General features: G+C 37.6%; 1 protein-coding gene across 1 annotated transcript in view; it reads left to right on the top strand.

Annotated features, from left to right (window-relative positions):
- Positions 1-3,543: 3,543 nt before the first annotated feature.
- Positions 3,544-20,583, top strand: part of TRPA1 (transient receptor potential cation channel subfamily A member 1) — a 46,346-nt gene continuing 29,306 nt past the window's right edge. Inside the window, exons 1-7 of the mRNA XM_035318141.1 lie at positions 3,544-3,707; positions 10,245-10,416; positions 12,823-12,985; positions 14,661-14,836; positions 16,211-16,318; positions 17,214-17,322; positions 17,661-17,806. Of these exons, the coding sequence (XP_035174032.1) occupies positions 10,297-10,416; positions 12,823-12,985; positions 14,661-14,836; positions 16,211-16,318; positions 17,214-17,322; positions 17,661-17,806 (822 nt within the window). The 5' untranslated portion in view covers positions 3,544-3,707; positions 10,245-10,296. The remainder of the gene's footprint in view (positions 3,708-10,244; positions 10,417-12,822; positions 12,986-14,660; positions 14,837-16,210; positions 16,319-17,213; positions 17,323-17,660; positions 17,807-20,583) is intronic.

Genomic DNA, 20,583 nt, shown 5'->3' with positions numbered 1-20,583 from the left:
TCTTCTGGGATTAAAACAGCGCAGAAACAAGCTGCGTATATACTGAAAGCTTCATCTGTGTTCTGCCTCTTGTGTTATTTCCAACTATATATATATAGATAGATAGATATTTAATTTAGACCAATAAAGTAAGTAAACAAAATCACGGTTTACCGTGTTTGCAAGAACGCTATTAATATCCAAGTTAGTATTTACAGTTCTAAATATCCAAGTTAGTATTTACAGTTCTAAAAAAATCCACATTGTAAAGTTTCTACTAATGTTATAAACGCAAAAAATGGACCCAGGGTAAATATTTAAAATACAGCTTTAAATAGCTTATGGATAGAGTATATGGAGATGGCAGATGCAAACTGTCTTTTCAACACATTTAGCTAGCTTATGAAATAGGCAAGGCATTTGACATAGCTCTGATTCATAAAACTTATAGCCCATTTTTCTATGATATTATGTCTCAGTTACTATGAGCTAATTGAAAGGTCTGAAGTATTTTTAGACTTCCAGCTTGCATATGCAGGTATATATATGTATATGCTTGTATATGTATATGACTCTCTCAGACAAACAGCGTACAAATCTTTCTTACAAATTCATATTTTGCAGAAGCTTTCAGTCGTATTTTCATTTTTCATTGCAAGACAGTTACATTTTCAAATGGACTGGCTGCTTATCTTTGTGTAGCTTTAACAACACTTTTGGAAAAAAAATAAATATTTTTTTTGGAATGGCTTATAACTCTCAATAAACAGAATGACTCATATTAACAGATGTGGTCTTGGCTGTCACCACAGGTAAGCACGCTGCTATCTCGTGACTTCCTGTTGAACGTAATTGATTGGTGTGTGAGTGTCACCATATCTGGTTCTCTATTTAAGTGCTGTAATCACTATGGCCACTCTAAATAGGCACTTGGAAATCTAACACAGTGGGTGAAGCTGACAACTATTGTAAAAGGACAAAACATTTCAGATGGTGTAAGAGAGTTAGAAACCCAACTTTAACAGAATACCTACCACTGTAGGATTCTTTGCAACTTGCTAACAGGAAATAAAGATGCAAAAATATCTTAGAAGGTCACTCCAGTTGGACTGTTTCTGAAAAAATGGTATGTGCATACTAATCAATCAAATTGCTTATTGTCAGAGAGGAAGGGGTAGTATAGAAGCAGCAATGGCTGAGAGAAGAGCTTTATTTTCTTTCATTATGAAGGTGATTCATAATGATTTATAATGAAGTAGTTTTGCCAGTGTTAAAATTCTTTAAATGACATCCTAATGCTTTAAATACACTGGATAATACTTCACAATGTCATCCCATTGAAGTCAGCTGTATTCATAGTTATGATTTTCACTAAGTAAAAGAATGGATCTATCCAAGAAACAAGGTTGTAATGCATTTTTTTTTTGAGGTATTACATTAATTTTATACTTTAATTAAATGAAACGATAATGAAATATGATACAAAAAATCTTCCTTTTCATAAAAGTGAAACATTTATTGAGAAGATAGCATAGTGCAGACACTTGAACTTAATACAGGCTGCATCCTTAGACATCTATTCTGCATTATGTTTCTTGCTTTGAAATATAGTGCAGTATCTCTATTCCATAAAACAAAAATAGGGTCTTTAGGCAGAGAAAATGTTGAAGAAAAAATCAATAAATTATCCGGGTTATATTCAACTAGATGTATTTGGACAATTTTTCTGATGAAACCCTTCCTCATGAATCTGTCCAGCGTTTTCACCTTCTACAGTGCTAAGTACCTAGTACACTTTGGCATTATGCATATACTATTATTTTTTTTCCTCATCTTCAGTTTATAAAGATTCTTATTAAAGCTCAACTTTCTGTCAGGAAAGAAAATACTTTGATAATATTTTCCTAGTTTCTCAATTCCTCTCTGTTTTCCCTTTCCCACAACACCACCATTTGACAATACCCTCTAAAAGCCCCTTCTCCTAACAAAGATTTGCCACTTTTCTATTTAATTATTTGATTTTTTAACCTTAGCTCTGGGCTCATTAATGGTGATATCTAAAATATTTACTTTGACATTACCAGTGCTAGTCCTTCACATTTCCTCGATTCTACGGAAGGTATTTTCTCTAAAATACTAAAACATCTTTACATTTATCGTTATATATATATATATAATTCCTATTTTTAGGGCCTATTTTTAAGTTAGTACTTAATGAGTTTCAAATGTTAAAGGGTGCTTTCAATACTTATGTGGCCTGGTCTATAAAATAAACCTTGAAGTTTATTTCCACAGTGTATGCAGCCTTTGGACTCCTCTGGCTGACATAATTGCATCCTGGAATTCTTCCTTCATCAAGTTACAAAGTCTTTTGGTTGCTTTTTCCTTACAGGGACTATCTAGAAGTTAGGAACTTAAATATCCCTACATATCCCATAGAATTACCTAGTGATGATAGACAACTTCTGTAAGAAGTTTCTAAGTTGCTTGATTTTTGCAGGTTAGAAAGCTGTTCTTCATCTGTCTTCTTGAGTCACTAAGCTTTTCTGGTCGTGAACAGAGCTAGCATGGATGAGTTACAATGCTTAGTGCTTTTCAGCAGGCTGGGGAAGAATGAGCTACAGAATCAGAAGGTCTATCCTTGTCAAATGTTGATTTAGCAAACTTCATGTAAATTAAAATACTTTGTTCTAAATATTTTGATGTTGTCAAGCTTCAATGTGATCAAAATAATAGAAAAGCTTGAAAATGTGCTTCTCTGAACCACAGACCAAATCCCTGGTTTGAAAATCAGTAAAACTCATAGATTCTAAAGCACGAAGATGAAATCACACAGACCTTAAATCTGTGATACTGCTCAGAGTATATGAGATGCTTTCTCGATTGCACAATTACCTATTTTAGTATATGTGGTTAGATTATTTGACTGAGACATACTAGAACAAGGAAACATTGTTCTTTATCAAAAGACTAGCCACAGTGACTGTTCCAGCATCAGAGAACTGTATAGTCTGACTTTCAGTCTAATGCAGATGGGGCCAAGGAATCATCTGAGAATTAGTTCAAATGAACTAAGCAATTTTGTGGCACTTTCAAAATAAAGTGCAGAAAACAAAGTATGATGTATATTTCAAAAAGTAGAAACATGTAACTCTTATGTTGCCCCACATTGCATTAGGTATTGATCACAGTCCACTACTTTTTATATGCGAACTCTAATTTTTGAAACATTTATTACTAAAGTGAATCTTCATAAGTAGCCAGTATTCCTCTTCAGTGATATTTAGATTTTCCATTAAAAGCAATTAGTTCACTGCAAATAGGTAAACAAGTACCCTCCAGTGACTACCTAACAAAACAAAAACTACTCAAAGATATTGCATTAGAAAAAAAACAAACAAACAAAAAAAAAAACCTTCTGGTACAAAAGGTACATTTGCAGCCAGAAATGAAAATGGATGGGGTTTGATCAGAAGTATTTAAAAGAGAATGCTTCAAGCATCACTTGATGAATATTGATGCTCCTCCCACGCTGAGCAATGCACCCCACCTCTTTTAAATAAGCGTCTGGCTACACAGAGCAAGCCACCGGATGACATACCTGGTGGCTTCACAAGTCACAAGAACTTACTGATATAAGAATCAGATAAGGATTCAAATAGTCATATCTTTATTTTCTTTATATATGTGTTGCTTCCGAGAGAAATCACCTGCAAACATCTTGAATGGTAAGCGGAATATAGTTTTCCTGTAGCTCAAATTCTGTCGCTCAAATTTTTGTTGGGCCTATTTTCGTTACGCTTTTAGGGAGCAGTCTATGTTAAAAATACAGGATAGAATATGTGGAATTCATATTTAAATGTAAATTTGTCATACTTTCAGCTAATTGAAGAACTGTATGATACATAGTGTAGTGAATTTTAATAAAAACTTTTTCTAAGCAGGAAAATGCAAGTAATGTACAAATAATGTGCCATCCTTTCATGTTCAGTATGAATTTACATTTCTTTTAATTGGCAATACTTTTTCACAATCTAGCTCTTAATTTGCCCACCAGATATTGTTTCTTTTCCCCAGTAGATCCATATGAAAATATATCTATCTATCTAAATATTTCACCTAACTTACTAGTAAATATTAACTATTTGTTAGTAACTGAAATATTTAATTATATTTGCTAAGACTAAAATAGATGATTACTGACGGTCTCATCATCATTTCATATCTACTACATATGGCATAGAAAATATATTTCAAACAAGTATCATATCTATTCCACCTAATAAACATATAGAATTTATTCTTAGAGAAACACAACATCTCATTGACTCTGATATTACTACCATCCTCAAGCTAGGATGGGAATGTCCTGAACTTGAGGAAATCAAGTCAAGAATCAGCAAGTTATAAGGACTGTCTAACATATGGAATATTTTGTTTAAATACATTTCATAAAGACAATCTGGCCTTTTTCTCTTTCCTGAATTATATTTGTTTAAATGAATTTAAAAAGAAATTCTATTTCTATATTTTACAAATTCAGATATGTAAGCACCATTTTCACTCAATTATATATGCAGAGCCATTTTCAAGATGTTCTCATCAATTCTAAAATAATATGTATAGTTTATTTGCACTGTATGGCATAAATTTTAATAATTCTAGTTTTGAGCAAGATATTTTTTTTCCCTATCCAGTTCTGCTTCATGATTCCAGTGTAATTTCATGGGCAGTTATTTGAGAAGAAAAGAAAATAAAATAAAATCATATAGACATTTAGGAAAATAACACTGATGCTTGAAAGAATTGAAAACCTGAGATGTAGTCAGACATGGTTCATAAGAACTTCATTCTATTTTGAAAAACTGACGTTCTGTTGTGGTTATACCATTCTGTGAGGATCCACAAAAAGCGTATCACAAAGACATCAAGTGTTTTCTCCTTTGGCAACTTCATTCCATTTTTTACTCACAATTACTCGTATAAAATGTTCAGGTTAACCATTGGAAAGGTAGGAACTATGTCTCATTTAGATATTAGAAATTCTGGGAGTGCAGGGCATGCACTCTGTCCAGAAACTGCCTATGAGAAGGTTAGAGAGTTAAGTGTATGAAACTCTTCGTATGAAAAATGAAAGTATACCCAGCAGAAGCTAAGGGGAAGACAAGCTTTGGATGGATAATATTTACATAAAGAAAATAATGTCAGGTAAATAGAAGAAAAGGAGGATTAAGCAACCATGAAATATAAACAGATAAGCCAATGGAGAAGAATTTGCAAGAGAGAGATGGTAGGATGGTATTGTAGACAGGGTAGAGTTACCATTGTAAAAATAACTTTGAAATGATGTCATAATGTGCACTGTTATTTTACATTCAGCATTTAGGATGAAGAACAGCGTGCATGTTAGGACAGAAATGGTGATATAAAATATGCAGCTATTGAGGAAAGAACATACAGCACTAAGAAAAAAATGTTTTCTGAATGTAACAATGGTCAGCAAGAAAGTCCTTAAATTAGACTCTAGGTATATTTAGGCTTCTTAAATATGAGTGTCTTGCCTAAAACAAACTCCTGCCTAACCCTTACATGTATGAATATCCTGAGACACGTGTATTTCATGTCTGTTTCTCCAGTTGTTTAAAGCTGGTACACCTACAGGTATATCTCTGCAATATCCAGCAATGAAACCAATTTGCACATAATAGCCAAGCTTAAGACTGATTGGACATTATGGACCAGTAAGTTTCTGAAGCCTGATAGTTCAACTTTTCCTAAATTTGGCTGTTAGTGGATGTCCAGGGTTGAGGTCGCTGCTTCAAAGATGGTTGCTGGGTTTGGTCAGTGATAGCTGAATGAAAAACTGCAAAAACAGTCCTGGAGGCAGAAACAAGAAGGTAAGTTTTCCAGTGAGCTAGGGAGCCAGACATCAGCACTTTGACCCTGACATGGTCCCGGGCAACCTGCTCTGGGTGGCCCTGCTTGGGTTGGACCAGGTGACCTCCAGAGGTCCCTTCCAACCTCATCCATTCTGTGTTTCTGTTTCAGTCTCTGGCTCTACATTAGCACAGCTTCATCAGGAGGAGTAGAGAGCATCACTGCCAGAAAGCAAGCTACCATACTGTGGCCATGATTGTTATCTTAAAAATTAGGAAAAGTCTGAGGGAGGCTTATGTTGCAGTTTTCAACTGTACATGGTATGTAAGAAGCCTTATGCTTGCAAGAGGTAGATTGCAAATAACATCTTAGCTCCCTTATTCACAGGAGGATTACTGTTTAAAACAAGTACCTGGGTCACATACACCTGCACACACTCCACTCTGAAGCATCCAGCTCTCACAGGGGCAGGGTATTTGGGATTGTATTCACTTTTGCAGTAGGCTACCACCCTTTTGTAGATCCAGCTTACATGCTTCTTGCCTGAAGAATTAAGAGCAAGACTCAATATGTCTAATATAGTATTTCATATCTGGATATCACCAGGAAAAAAAAAAAAAAAAAAAAAAAGGAAAAAGAACAAAAAACACTGCAGCATAGTGGAATAATTATTGTTTTCTATATTCACTTTTTTGAATGAGGTATGTGATAAATCTATCAGTAACTTAAAATCTTCTACTGAGGATTACAGCACGTTCCTTACTTCAGCAAAATGTCAAGAAGAAAAAATACGATGAAAAATCCATTAGATGTATCTGTAAAATGTGAGTTAAATGAGTTAAATTCAACATTTTTTCTCAATTGTAAGTGTAAACATGTTTCTAAAAACTTGAAAGAGACAGTGTGTCCAAGCTTGATTAGGCAGTAGGTCAGATTAATTTCTAGATGACTGTAAACAATATCTGAAGTAACATCAGAAATTCATTTGGCTTACTGAATTAAGCTTACAATACAAAATCTTCAATATAATTTTACACTTCATAATTTGTATAACACTGTTGCCAAATAAAGCACTTCCAAAGCAGAAAACATACAGCACATTATTTTCACTACTGTTATTTGCTTGAATTTGCAGATCCTATGCCTACAAATTTAACAAAATTGCAGTGTACAATTACTAAGGCTACAGGACTGGAATGGTGCATATTTACTGTATATACAATTTAATTATTAAACAATCATTTTTAATGAAATGTTACTCTGTGGTTACTTTTAGTGAACTTTGCTTGTACTAATGGATCCACTATTCTACCATTAGCAAGATCCTGTTTGAAATAAAATGGTATAAATGTATTTTAATCCACTCTTGGGAAAAACAGTCGTAAAAAGGTTACTCTTTGACTACTTATGTGAATTAGTTCCTTATGTCAAATCATTATGTAGAAACAAAAGCTGTGGTCAGCCTCCTTAAAATTCCATTTGATTCCTCCTGGGAATGGAAAATCTGTATTATTTTTCGTAGTCTGAACATTCTTCTGAACATTTACTAGAAGACTGAAAACTAACAGTAATTCTAAAAGAAGGGGGCAGCATTATCAGATTCAAGAAAATAAGTAAAACTGTTTGTTTGAGGATCATGACATCTATTTTTTCACAGCATTATTCTGACTGCAATTTAGAGAGGTTTAAGAAAAAATGGATGATATGAACTTAACAATGTTTCAGTGATCTCTGTCTTAATTTCCAGGTAATGATTCTTGCAGAAAACAGCATTTGTTTTCTTTACACTGCATCTAGTCTGTTATTTGTTTAGTTGAATTTTTCATAAAGAGGGCTATAGAAAACAGAAAAGTCAAGGCTAGACAGGGAATTAAAAGGGGCTTCACCATGGAAAGATGAACAATCTCACCAGCTGGGCCTGCTCTTAATGGAAGTATCATGAAAGGGTTTAGAAATACAAAGGGCTCCTCCAGTGACTTAATCTCAAGACATACAGTTAGAATCACTGAAGTCACTAATGGCTAGCTTTCTTGAGTATAGCTTTCTAGCAGAAATTACCCTCTTTCATGGTCACAGTTAAAGATGACATAAAAATGTACCTTAAATGTGCTGCTGTTGAACAGTACCTATGACTTCCATAGAATGTGGGCTGAATAAATGTTGCCTGAAAAATCATATGACTGAAGGTCTACACCACAAGCACTTAAAATCACTGAGTTAGTCTTAGGACCATATAATCTTACGATTTTAAGCCTATTGAGTTAAGGGTGTGTAACTTAAAGCAACTTACTATACATGGTTCTGGAGTTAAAGGCTCTAGGATCAAAACAGTGAACACAGTGTTCATGGAGAGAAGTCTGGCATTACACACAGCTGTGGAACTATCTGAAGGACTTGGCAAGTGCAAAGGTATAAATGATGCCAGTGATACGTGCATTTGGGAAAGTCCTTCAGTAAGGTCCCTCCTTGTTGTCTCATTATGAAACAAAAAATGTCCTAGGAAAGGCAGGCAGGATTTTCTGAATCTGATTAAGGGCTACAAAACACAGAATAGAAATAAATGGATAGTATTTGCAAAGCAGGGACGTTCCTTAGGACCCCACAAAATCAGCATTGGGACCAGTGGTGTAAAGATAGTCTGGTGACCAGGAAGGCATTATTGAATTTTTCAGAATGGCCAAAAATGAAGATAACTGTGGGGTATCCCCAAATCTTTTTGGTGATAGAGTAATGCAATGTCAAATGAAATTTAATGTTGATAAATGCTAAGTGAGCACACAGGGGAACCATAAACCCAACTACCCTCACACGATAATTAATGCTATTTATACTATCACCACTCAGAAAAGGGATTGTGGTGGAGCAGCATAAATTCTCTAGAGACTTAGCTCAGTGGCATTCAAAAAAGCAAATACAGTTGTGAACGTTTAGGAGAGGAATGAAATAAAAAAAATCAGCAACTAATTAATAGCATTGTGTGACTACAAGATTTCTGCTCATAGGTCTTGTCATCCCATTTCAAAAGGAGCATAGAAAAGATGCAGAGTAGCAGGATGAGGATGGTCAGGAATACTAAATGGCTTCCCTCAGAAAGGAAACCGTGCAAACCCAGCCCCATCAGAAAGAAGAGTTGGAAAAAACTTCTTGAAATATTGAGCACTAAAAGGAATAAAAAATGGGAAACAGCTCTCCATTTCTCCAAATAAAAACGCTAGGGAGCACTAAGTGAAATTAGTGGTAAGAAGAAACTTTTTTTTAAATTATTTTTTTATTTTCCCCACAAATACACAATGAAATTATGGCACTTAGTGCCACAGGATGTTGTGGTACGAACAGCATAAAAAGGGCTCCAAAAGGGCAGGAACAAAGTAATGGAGAATTATGGAATGATGGGTATTAAACAGGCTGGACTGGGTGCAACACCTGGGTCAGGAAGCTGTTGAGGGCCGCAAACCATGACCTCGCAGGCAGAAAGTGCTCCCACACACTTCCTATTGTTTTTCCTGAGCATCTGCCCTGGCCGCTACTTTGAGCCAGGACTGCAAGCCTGACCTTTGGTATGGCTTTTCTTATCACATTAAGTAAACTGTTAGCTTTCCTGAATTACAAACAATTTCATTAAAGACTCGGTATGACTCAGTTAAAGTTGCTTTAGTGGTTAACCCTTTGAAATACGTCACACCGCTTCTTTCTACGTTTTTCCTACAGCTTTCCTAAACTGCTCCGGATTTTCTGGTACAACAAGGGCTAGAAGAAAGTCCTCTGAGTCCCCACTGTGCCGCTACAAGGCAGGGGCTGGCCCAGAGGAGCGTTTCTTCTTCTCATAGTTTCACACCGTGTGCCCCCCATTTGTGCACTGCCACTTCCTTCGTTTCAGGTTTCTCCTTCACAGATGCTCTGAGATCTCTAGGGTTGCCTGACCGGCAGATACTCTGGAAATCTCGCAGCACTGAGGGAATTAAACAACAACAACAACAAAAAAATAAGCGTGGGCGCTCGGATCCCTCCCCACATTGACCCCACCGCAGGCGGCCGGCCGTGGCACCGCTCTCCGACGGCGGCGCCTGAGGGAAACGGGCTTCTACCCCCTCAGGGAGCCGGGCTTCTCCCCCTTGAAGGAGTCGGGTTTCTCCCCTGAGGGCACTGCCCCCGAGCGGAGGCACGATCTCTCCCCCGCCCCGAGAGCTCCATCAGCCCTCGAAACCGAGACACCCGAAGCCCCCTTCGGGCCACCGGGAGCCGGGGCGGCCCCGGCCGGGATCGTTTCTCCCTCCCGGGGGCAGCGGCGGAGCGCCCACGCCCGCTTTCCCCGCCTCTTGCCGGCTCCGCGGCGGGGCGGCCGGGTCCGTGCCTCGGCGGCAGCCGCCACTCAGTCTCTCGCCCCGCAGGTAGCCGGAGCGGGCGGGGCGGGCGCTGCTCGGAGCCGGGCGGGCGGGCGCCATGAAGCGCTCACTGTGGCGGCTCTGCCAGTCGCGGGAGAAGGCGGCCGGGTCCAGCGCCTACCAGGGCGTCGTCTGCGAGGCGGATGCTGCCTCTGTCGCCTCGCAGGATGTCTTCAAGGTGCGTGGAGAGGGCAGCAGGTTCTGCTTGGTGGAGTGGGGTGGGGGTCCCCGGGGTGGAGGGTAGCCGGGGGTGAAGCTCAGTGGGGATACTGGGCTTCCCCATGGCAGGGACTTGGGGTGAGGGGTGTGAGGTGGACGAGACGGGGAAAAGGTGTTATGTTGCCGAGAGCCTTCCCTCCACGACGCCTTTTGGCTGTTTTGACGGCTATGTTGAGGTGTCCCCAAAGAACTCTAAGGGATGGGAGGTGACATGGTGGCAGTGGTGCAAAGGCCAGAGTAGGGCAAAAGAGAGGGTGTGAGGAGCCAAAATGAGGCTGGCATCCCCCGGCATGGCTTTGTGGAGGGACACCCCTCTTCTAGAGGTCTACAAAGTGATGTGGGCATGAGTAGACCCTCTAGCAAAAACATCCCAAAAAGAAAGTTGAGTACTGGAATTGTTATGGAGGGAAAGTGAGAATAGGACAAGAAGTGATGCATTCATGTTGCAATGAGAGAAACAGAGAAACCTTGACCAGGTGCTAGAGAAGCCTTTTGTAACAGTCAGAATAATTAAGCAAAAGAAGAGGTTCATTATATGACAACCTATTATTAAAAATCTCCAAAGTTACCTAAACAAATATGCCAACGTACGTGGATGGGTTTGATGTCATTTCCAACCTCATGCCCCGTGTGCCAGCTGTAGTTCCAAGCAACACCTCCTCTGACTTACGTGGGTTGCTGCTCAGGTAGGTGATCTGTCCTTCTGGAGCAGGTCAGGCATAGCAGAAAGGAGTTGCTGTTGGTTAAAAAGATTGCTCTGTTTTTTTTTTTTTTGGTGTTTTTGTTTGTTTGTTTTGGTTTGTTTCTTTTTTTCTCAGAGTAAACGAAGTACAAAGAGAACCTAACTGACATCTTGCTTTCCTGTTTTGTTACTGAAACACTGCAGTACTGGCTAAACAATCTTATTTTTGATGTTAGAAATTCTCATCATGCAGTATTTCAGCCACATTTTATCTTACATTGACAAAAAGTCCCAACTTAGTGATGAAATGTGATTTAAATCGGTAGAATGATTTAAAATTATTTACAATTAAAAATACATTATAAAGTAAGGAGGAATACAAGTTACTTGATGCATATATATCGGGCTCTATAATAATTTCTTAAATAGTCCTTCAGTATGTATAAAATGTGTAGATGTTTGTGTATGTAATTGACCTCTTATTTTATGACTGTTGAGTCATCCTGATTACCCATTTCAGAATGATACCGCCTGTTTTCTATCAGCTCTCTCTGACTGCACTTTTGGAGCAGATGCTACCCCTGTGTTTGGCCCCAGTGTCCCAAATCTTTAAACACATTTGTAACATCATTCACATGAGTAATCTCATTGATGTCAATGGGACTATTAAGCTGAAAGAAGTTAAACACATGCTTAAGTGTTTGAATTAGTAGCCCAATAACGTGTATTTGCTTAATGAGAGCAAAAATTGTTGAGTCTTTGTGGCTTGAGGGATCCTGGAGATAAAGTTTTTCTTTTATTTTGCTGCAGAGGAGGCAACGGTGATTTTTGGGATTTCCTTTTTTCTTGCTTTGCTTTCTTACTCGTCTTTGAGAAAGTCTGAATTAATTTTGGTATGTCTTTTTCTATCTCTTTTTTTTTTTATTATTTTTTCTCTCCCCCCCCTTTTTTTTAAAAAAAAAATCCCTTTAAATCTTTTTTTAATAAATTGAATAACTTTATTTTTTTGCCCATTCTATTGCACTCATTTTTACTACCTTTCCTCATCTGCAAGCATGTTTTTTGAAACACTTTAACTTCCTAGAGGAAGAATCTGCAGGCTTTCCATAGTGGGTTTAGGCTGCAAAGAGCAGCCAGCATCAGGGATATATAAAAATGTCAGAGGGCTGAGCTGTCAGAGGGTTTTTATTGTATTACAGTGTGACGATGCTGGGTTGCTTTGAGCTGAGGCCCATGGGATGCAAGTAGGATAGAGCTGTAAACTGAAGAATTTTTTGGTTGCTCTGACCTATAATCATAAATTATATATGCTCTGATTTTACAATCACAGAAACCCAAGGGCTGGAATCAAAAGCTCATCTCATAATGTCAGTCTCTGTAGAAAAGTTCAGAAGAGGGGATGAACAAGGCTGTCAGTTTTTCATCTCTCTTGAATTTGTTTGATTTGGCCACAGCTGCAGAGAGTATATAACAGAAAGTGATGACTTTTTTAGTCCGAGGTTTCCTGGGTTGGAGGGACAATCTTGATCTCACTGCAGAAGATGAAATAATACATTCTTGATCACTTCCATTTTTGTTAATTTTTATTCTGCTCAGTAAAATCAGTTTCACTTTTGACTTGATCTGATCAGGATTTGTGTACTGCTTTATGAAAGTAAATGAGAAAATATATGTCCAAAATAGGTGATTTCAGATGGAAGTGCCTGTAGGCTGCGGAGCTTCATTAAGAAGAATCGTTCTGGACTTACCAAAGTGGATGAATTAAATGCCACCCCACTGCATCATGCTGCAGAAGGAGGTCAAATAGAATTAATGCAGTTGATTATAGATGATTCCTCCTGTGAAGGTAACACACATTTTATGAATTACTTTATTTAACAGAATTTTAAAAAAAAGGTCAGTAATGAAAGCGTTTGTTACCCAAGTGAAGCAGAAATGGTATGTTATTCATATTTCTACATTCAAAAATAGTTGAAACTGTCACATTTTGCACTGTCTTGGGTATGATTTGGGACACCATTATTGTCATAGTACTATTTGCTCTCTAATGCAGTGATTTGATGCATCTTACATCGTTTGGAACAGTCCTCAGATATCAAAAAGAAAACTTCAGAGAAGTACAGCAGGCCTGACCATCTTCCTTATATGCGTTATATATAATCTTTTATCACATTTAAAACACTGGAAACAGAAAAGTGATGTTGTTTCTTGTACTTGTCATTCAAGTTGTTAATACTTGTTAAATATTTCCAAGTCAATTTAGCGTTGATACATAATTGAATATTTTCTGATTGCACATAAGCACTTCAGACCTGTTTTAACGGAGTTCTGATATAATTTAATAAAAACGTCAGTTTAGGAGTAATACATTGAACGTACGGTTCAATATAATATAGTGGAAACATGCATTTGTTAAACTGCAGACACATGGTTGGTACTAGCCAAGAGGAAACAGATACAGAAGTAAGAAAGTATGGTGGTACCCAGAAGAAGGTACTAGTTTCTTTCATTATTATCATTTCACTCTTGTTTACTTAATAGTGGGGAAAAATAAATATTTGATGAGATAGGTCATCTAAAGAATTTTAGGGAAGAAGCGGTAAGTGGGAGAACATGGGTTCTTGAATGGTGTAAAAACACTTTCCGTGAAAACATGTTGTTTAATAGTTATTAGTCAGTGTAGTGAAACTGCCTAGAACTCCACTGGTAGACTGTGGGCTACTGAGCAAACACAAAATGATGCTCATGAGAAATGCTCATTTTTCACCAAATGACAGACAAATTTTAGATGATTCTGGCTGAATTTTTTTTTTCTTTTTTCAGAATATCATTTTTGCCTTGATTTTTCAGAGTATATTTTGAAGTTAATTTCTGATTTTGAAATTCAAAATATATATGTAGAACAGACCAGTTTTATGACTGACATGAACTGATTTACATTTGTGGTCCTAAACAAATTTGAATAGATGAAGGATTTAACCCTCTTGTAATTTGCAAGCAGTTTTTTTGTTATCTCTTATTTTAATTGTTTGCACTTGCTTGTTCTGTGTGGCCTCTAAAGCAATGGCTGCAAAGTCAAAGAAGACAGGAAAGAGAAGAGGCAAGGAAAGAGGTAAATCAAGTAACTCGGGGGGAGAGGGGTGAAGAGTGTACAATAGTGTGCAGGAAATAGATGTTTCACCCTTCCTATCTCTCTGCTATTTTTATTTCTAAAGATCTAATAAAAAGCTTTATTATTTCCTAACCTCATCAAACTTCCTCTATGCAATTGTAATACACTAATACTTTAATGCACTAACATTTTAATAGACCATTTTCTCTCACCAGTACACTGTTTTCAGCACAATATGTAGTTAATTTAACACAGCACATTGCGTGAAATGTGATCTCTTTTTCTCTTTAAAGCACAGTAGCACAGACCTAAACCTTCATTGAAGACACTTTTTTAGAAAACATGATTGTAACATTTGATGATTTTGCTTTGTTTTGGTTTTTGTTTTATTTTCTCTCCTTTGACCTAGTATTAAATGTGATGGATTCTTCTGGAAATACCCCACTGCACTGGGCCACAAAGAAAAACCAGGTTGAAAGTGTTAGTTTACTTCTCAGTAGAGGAGCCAATCCAAACATTCTCAACTCCAATATGATGGCACCTTTGCATATGGCCGTACAGTCCCTGCATAATGAAATTGTTAAGGTAAGTCTAAAGTCCACATAAATATACAGATTTGATAAGCAGCTCAGCAGCAGCTGTGTGCAGAACATCAAGACCTTGTTTATATGTGCTGTATCCTGTAGCTCCTCATATGCCTTATTTGGCAAGCAGAATATACAATGTACAATGCTTATAGAAAGGTTTGGGTCTTCTCAGCACAGCAGAAGGTTCTTTTTAATGTTATTTTTATGTCATTTGACCAAGTATAATGAAAATGTTTTTATTCCGTATGTGGTATTTGGACATAATTTTATAATTTGTAAAGTTCTTGAATTTACTAGGTCAATGCAACCACATTTTTTTTTTTCACTTTGAAGATGTCTCTTTTCTAGTTCATCCAAAGGAAAGAAAATCATGTATTCAAGATTTAAAATCCTTTAGAGATTTTCAGTGTCAAAACATTTTACTGTCCTCACATCTTTCACAAAATCTGTATTTATTATCAATTAAGATTTATAAAACTATAAAATCTAAAATACAATGATATTTTAAAAATGGGCTTTGTATAAAGTTATTGATTTGGGTCATCTTGCAGCTCTGCCCTTGACTAGGTATGTGCTCTAATTTTTTCCCCCCTCTGTTCAAGTTAATTCTCATGTGGTTTCTATCATCAAATTCCCTGAGAATGTTTAAAATGTGTGAGTTCATCCAGTACCAGAAATTTCAAAAAAAAATCGTTGGAATTATTGAAGGAGAAATAAATAAATACATGGGTAGAGAAACAGAAATGTGGTGCAGTATGGTCATGTTGTTTCCAGATCCTCTTCTCCTCATAAGTATGTGGGAAGCAGTCATAGAGATACTGGCCAACACTGATAGCTCAGTGTTAGCTGTCAGTCGGGACTGAATAGGGATATAGGAATTAATGACTAGAACTGTTCCTATTTTTCTTAAGTCTCATCTCCTTTGATCTTATATATAACTGTCCAATAACTGCCTAATTGACTAGAGTCTACAGCATTGCCACTTTCCAGAGATTACAGAATATCACAGTAATAGCAAACTTCATTTGAAAATCCCTATCTGCAATCTGCTACAGAAAAGGTTTTCTCCCAGTATTAGATAAATTGTTAAATTAAACTTTAAGATACTCTGGAGTTACTGCAGTGTTTATCTTAGTTAGGCAGCTGTCTGCCATAAGGAATTTCATTTGTCTGTTCTCACCAGCATTTTTCACCTGCATATTTTTACATTCTTCCTCATTTTGTCCCTCCTCTGCTTCTGCACTGTGGACTTCTGCATGCAAAAAAGAGCAAGTCGTAAGAGTGCTATAGCCAATAAACAACAAAAGTAATAGAATAGGCCTTTGTTGTTCTTTTTGCTTATGGGTGACTGCATGTTTTCTTAAATATCTAGATTTTAGTCCAGCATAGCAGTACAGATGTTAATTTGGAAGGTGAAGCAGGAAACACACCTATAATTGTAGCATGTTACAAGGATAATCCTGAAGCACTGACACTCCTGGTAGGTATAATTATCATATTTTTAATGTGATTCTGTTTACTTTGATGCAGTGATATATTATTCTGATGTTCTTTGCTTAATGAAGGAAGGTTCATGGACCCAATATTCAAGATATTTTGCATAGGTGTGCGCCTATTTGTGCTACTTTTATGAGATGTTTATACTGCAAATAAATATTCAGTGGATGCCCTTACAGCAACCCCATCTATTAAAGAAAGGCAACATCAGCTGGCGAAAAAATGGGATTTAAAATTCAAAATGACCTTTCGGGGGGGGGGTCTGAAATACAGCGTTTTATCTTCCCCTATGTCATTCTTCTTTATAGTTTTCACATACATGCTTCTGAAGCATGAAGAAAACTGTTCATGAAATACTTAGGAGCTGTTTGAAAAGATGGTGGGAGTAATTCTTATACATGTTCTGAGATCCCTAGGCTATATATACTTTGGAAAAATGAGATGTTGTATTTTGTGATTTAGAAAACTGTAAAAAAAATCAGGTATACCTGAGTTCCTTTACTTGCCTGTATGTTGTGTGAAAACGTCTTGCCTGCTTTGTGGAAAAAAAAATTAAGATGTGTATGAATCAAGTGATTGTTTTCAAGGCTACTAACAAACTTTAATCTTTTAAGACAGTATATAAGCATATTTGTGTGGCAAACAGAAAAACAACAACAACAACAACAAATAATCTTGGGGGTCATAAAAAAAGAAGGAAAAAAAAGCACATCTATATGTATAGAACTATAGAGGTAACACACAGAAGATGTATAAGTTCACAATGCATATAAAATATAAAAAAGGAGACAGCTGCAGAAGAGACTATCTGCAATAATGTATTCATTAGTGAGAATTTTCTGTATATCAGTAAGCTATATCCAGACATTGTTTTTCAGATTGAAAATGGTGGGAAAATATGTAAACCAAACAAAACAGGATGTATGCCTATCCATGCTGCTGCATTTTCAGGTGCAAAAACTTGTATGGAAATTCTTTTAAAAAAAGGTAAATACTTTTTAAAAGTATTCAGCACAATTTATTATTTGTAGTAACGTTACCAATTTACAGGTTTACATATCAACTGTAAATAAGCACTTAAAACTGTAATGGAGATTGGTAGAACTTAATGCAATTATTCCCATGAGCAATTCATGCTATTAACTTTTGTAGGATTACAGCAGAAGCTTCACTGTGTTCCTAAACGTGTGCCCATCCATTGTTTATTGATAAATTTGAAAAGTGGGAGGGGGAGAAAGTTATTCCACAGTTAATCTAATTATTATTTTAAAAAATGATATCTTCTGTTACCTCATCTTTACTTTTCATTTATTTTCATCTCTCAGGTGAAGAATTGGGTCACTCTGCTAAAACCCACATCAATTTTACCAATAATGGGAAGTGCAGTCCACTTCATTTGGCAGTTCAAAGTGGAGACTTAGAAATGATTAAAATGTGCATTGAATTTGGAGCCCAAATTGATCTGAAACAGGTAAAACTTGGCAATGCAGTGAAATATAGTTTTGATAAAACCTAGGTATCTGAAACTCTGGGTAATACAAAGAGAAGATGAATAGATATTCATTGCTCATTGCATTTTCCAATGCAATGCCTAGGGAGGAGCAAATGAAAACAAGTCTCTAGTTCAAATCAGGCAAAATCATATTATAGAACCATAGAATCATAGAATGGCTTGGGTTGGAAGCGACCTTAAAGATCATCTAGTTCCAAGGCCCCAACTAGATCGGGTTGCCCAAGACTCGATTAAACTTTCCTTTGAACATCTACAGGGAGGGAGCTCCCACAGCTTCTCTGGGCAACCTGTTCCAGTGCTTCACCACCAGAAATTCTTCTCAGAATTTCACTCAGAAATTCTTCTGAGTGAAGAATTTCCTCCTAATGTCCCAACTAAATCTCCGCTCTTTTAGTTTAAAACCATTCCTCCTTGTCCTGTCATTATCGGCCCAAGTAAAAAGTTGTTCTCCATCTTTTTTTTTTTATAAACCCCCTTTAAGTATTGAAAAGCTGCAATGAGGTCTACCTGGAGCCTTCTCTTCAGGCTGAACAACGCCATCTCCATCAGCCTTTCTTCATCGGAGAGCTGCTCCAGCTGTCTGATAAACTTCGTGGCCCTCCTCTGGACCCACTCTAACAGACCCATATCCTTCTGATGCTGGGGGCCCCAGACCTGGATGCAGCACTCCAAGTGGGACCTCATGATGGCACATTAGAGGGGGACAGTCCCCTCCCTTGATCTGCTGGCCACTCTCCTGTTGATGCAGCCCAGGATGCAGTTGGCCTTCTGGGCTGCAAGCTCATGTTGAGCTTTTTGTCCACCAGAATGCCAAAGTTCTTCTCTGCAGGGCTGCTCTCCCAGAACTCCATGAGTTCTTCTCCCAGGCTGTGCTCATGTCTGGGATTGCCCCAACCCACGTGCAGCACCTTGCACTTGGACTTGTTGAGCCTCATTAGGTTCATGTGGGCCCACTTATCTAGCTTGTCCAGATTCCTTTGGATAGCATCCCTTCCTTTTGTTGTATCGACTGCACCGCTCAGCTTGGTGTCATCTGCAAACTTGCTGAGGATGCACTTGATCCCACTGTCTATGTCACTGATAAAGATATTAAACAGTACTGGTCCCAGGACTGACTACTGAGGGACACCACTGATCACCAGCTTCCGTTTGGGCATAGAGCCATTGATCACCACTCTCTGGGTGCAGCCTTCAAGCCAATTCCTTATCCACTGAATGGTCAAATCCACCCTTCGGATCCATATCTGTCTATTTTGGAGATCAGGATGACACATGGAAATGTGTCAAAGGCCTTACAGAAATCCAAGTAGATGACATCACTAGGTCTTCCCTTTCTTGACCAATTCAGTCACTCCATCACAGAAGGCCACCAGATTGGTCAGGCACGATTTGCCATTGGGGAAGCCATGCTGGCTGTCTCAGATCATCTCTTTGTCTTGCATGTGCCTTGATATTGCTTCCACGAGGATCTTCCAGGCACAAAACTAAGGCTCACTGGTTTATAGTTCCCTGGGTCCTCCTTTCTACCCTTTTTTAAGAACGAGAGGGATGTTCTTTTTTCCAGTCACCAGGGCCTTCACCTAACTGCCAGAACTTTTAAAATATGATGGAGAGAAACTTGGTAACTACATCAGCCAGTTCCTTCAGGATGCTGGGATACATGTCATCATAGACTTGTACCTGTTTGTTTTCATCAGGTGGTCTCAAACCTGCTCTTTGCTTCCCCAGCCCTCACCTGCAGGTTCAGGAAAACAAGAGACATGGGAAGCCTGACTGGCAAAGACTCAGGCAGAAATGTTGTTGAGTACCTCAGCCTTCTCCATGTCTGTTGTTACTAGTTCTCCCTTCTCATTTATCAAAGGGGGAACAAAATGGCAGTGTGTTATATCACACAAGTTACATAGGATGTCGGGTGTGTAAAGAGTTTGCATGGTTTCAAAATGGACAGATCCATAGGAGAAAAAAATCTGTCTGTAACTGCTGATTTCAGTAACATCCCCTTTGGCTCAGGAAGTTGTTGAATCATAAATAGATGCACTAGGGGAGAGCACTCTGGAGAAGTACCACTGTGGTACATCTTTTTTTTCAAAATCTTTACTATGCACCTTGCCAGAAATCGGATCTTTGATCATCATCAAAGATCATTTTCTCATCACTTTTCTTAATCCTCAACTTTGCCCTGGACTTTATAGTGTCATCTTTGTAAACAAGCACAAATTTGTGATACCACTGTTGCACTGTGATACTGTCGGTGTAAAGGCCTACTCCCAGATTTGTGCTGAATAGAAAAAATATCTGACATTAACCAAATTGTTTACAAAGCAGAAACTAATTCATGAAAGCAAAGATAAGAGTTTAGCCTTCTTGTATTTGGTTCTTCGATCACACAGCTTTTGAATGAGGTGGTTCGTGCTAATGATTTTGTGATGGGTAAGAACCATTTTGACAGTGCTCATGGCTTTGTGAAAAAAGTCCATCCCAATACATTTAATGAAATTTTGATGTTCTGAAATGGACAAAGACAAAATCCTCGGGCATATATCAAAGCTGATTTGTCCCATATAGCTAAATGAAATTGTTTTTTGGCAAATCTTGTTCCAATCATTTCTTTATTGTTTAATAGTCATTATGCCTGTTTAGATTATAATAGTTATTAGACTTAATAACTAGACCTAATAACTAGAATGTAATAGTTATTAGATTATAATAACTTATTAGACCAAGTTATTTTTAAT

Source organism: Oxyura jamaicensis, chromosome 2, assembly GCF_011077185.1.
Source record: "Oxyura jamaicensis isolate SHBP4307 breed ruddy duck chromosome 2, BPBGC_Ojam_1.0, whole genome shotgun sequence".
Classification (NCBI taxonomy): Eukaryota; Metazoa; Chordata; class Aves; order Anseriformes; family Anatidae; genus Oxyura; species Oxyura jamaicensis.
Note: the sequence above shows the minus strand (reverse complement) of the source record. Positions and strands in the feature narration are given on the sequence as shown.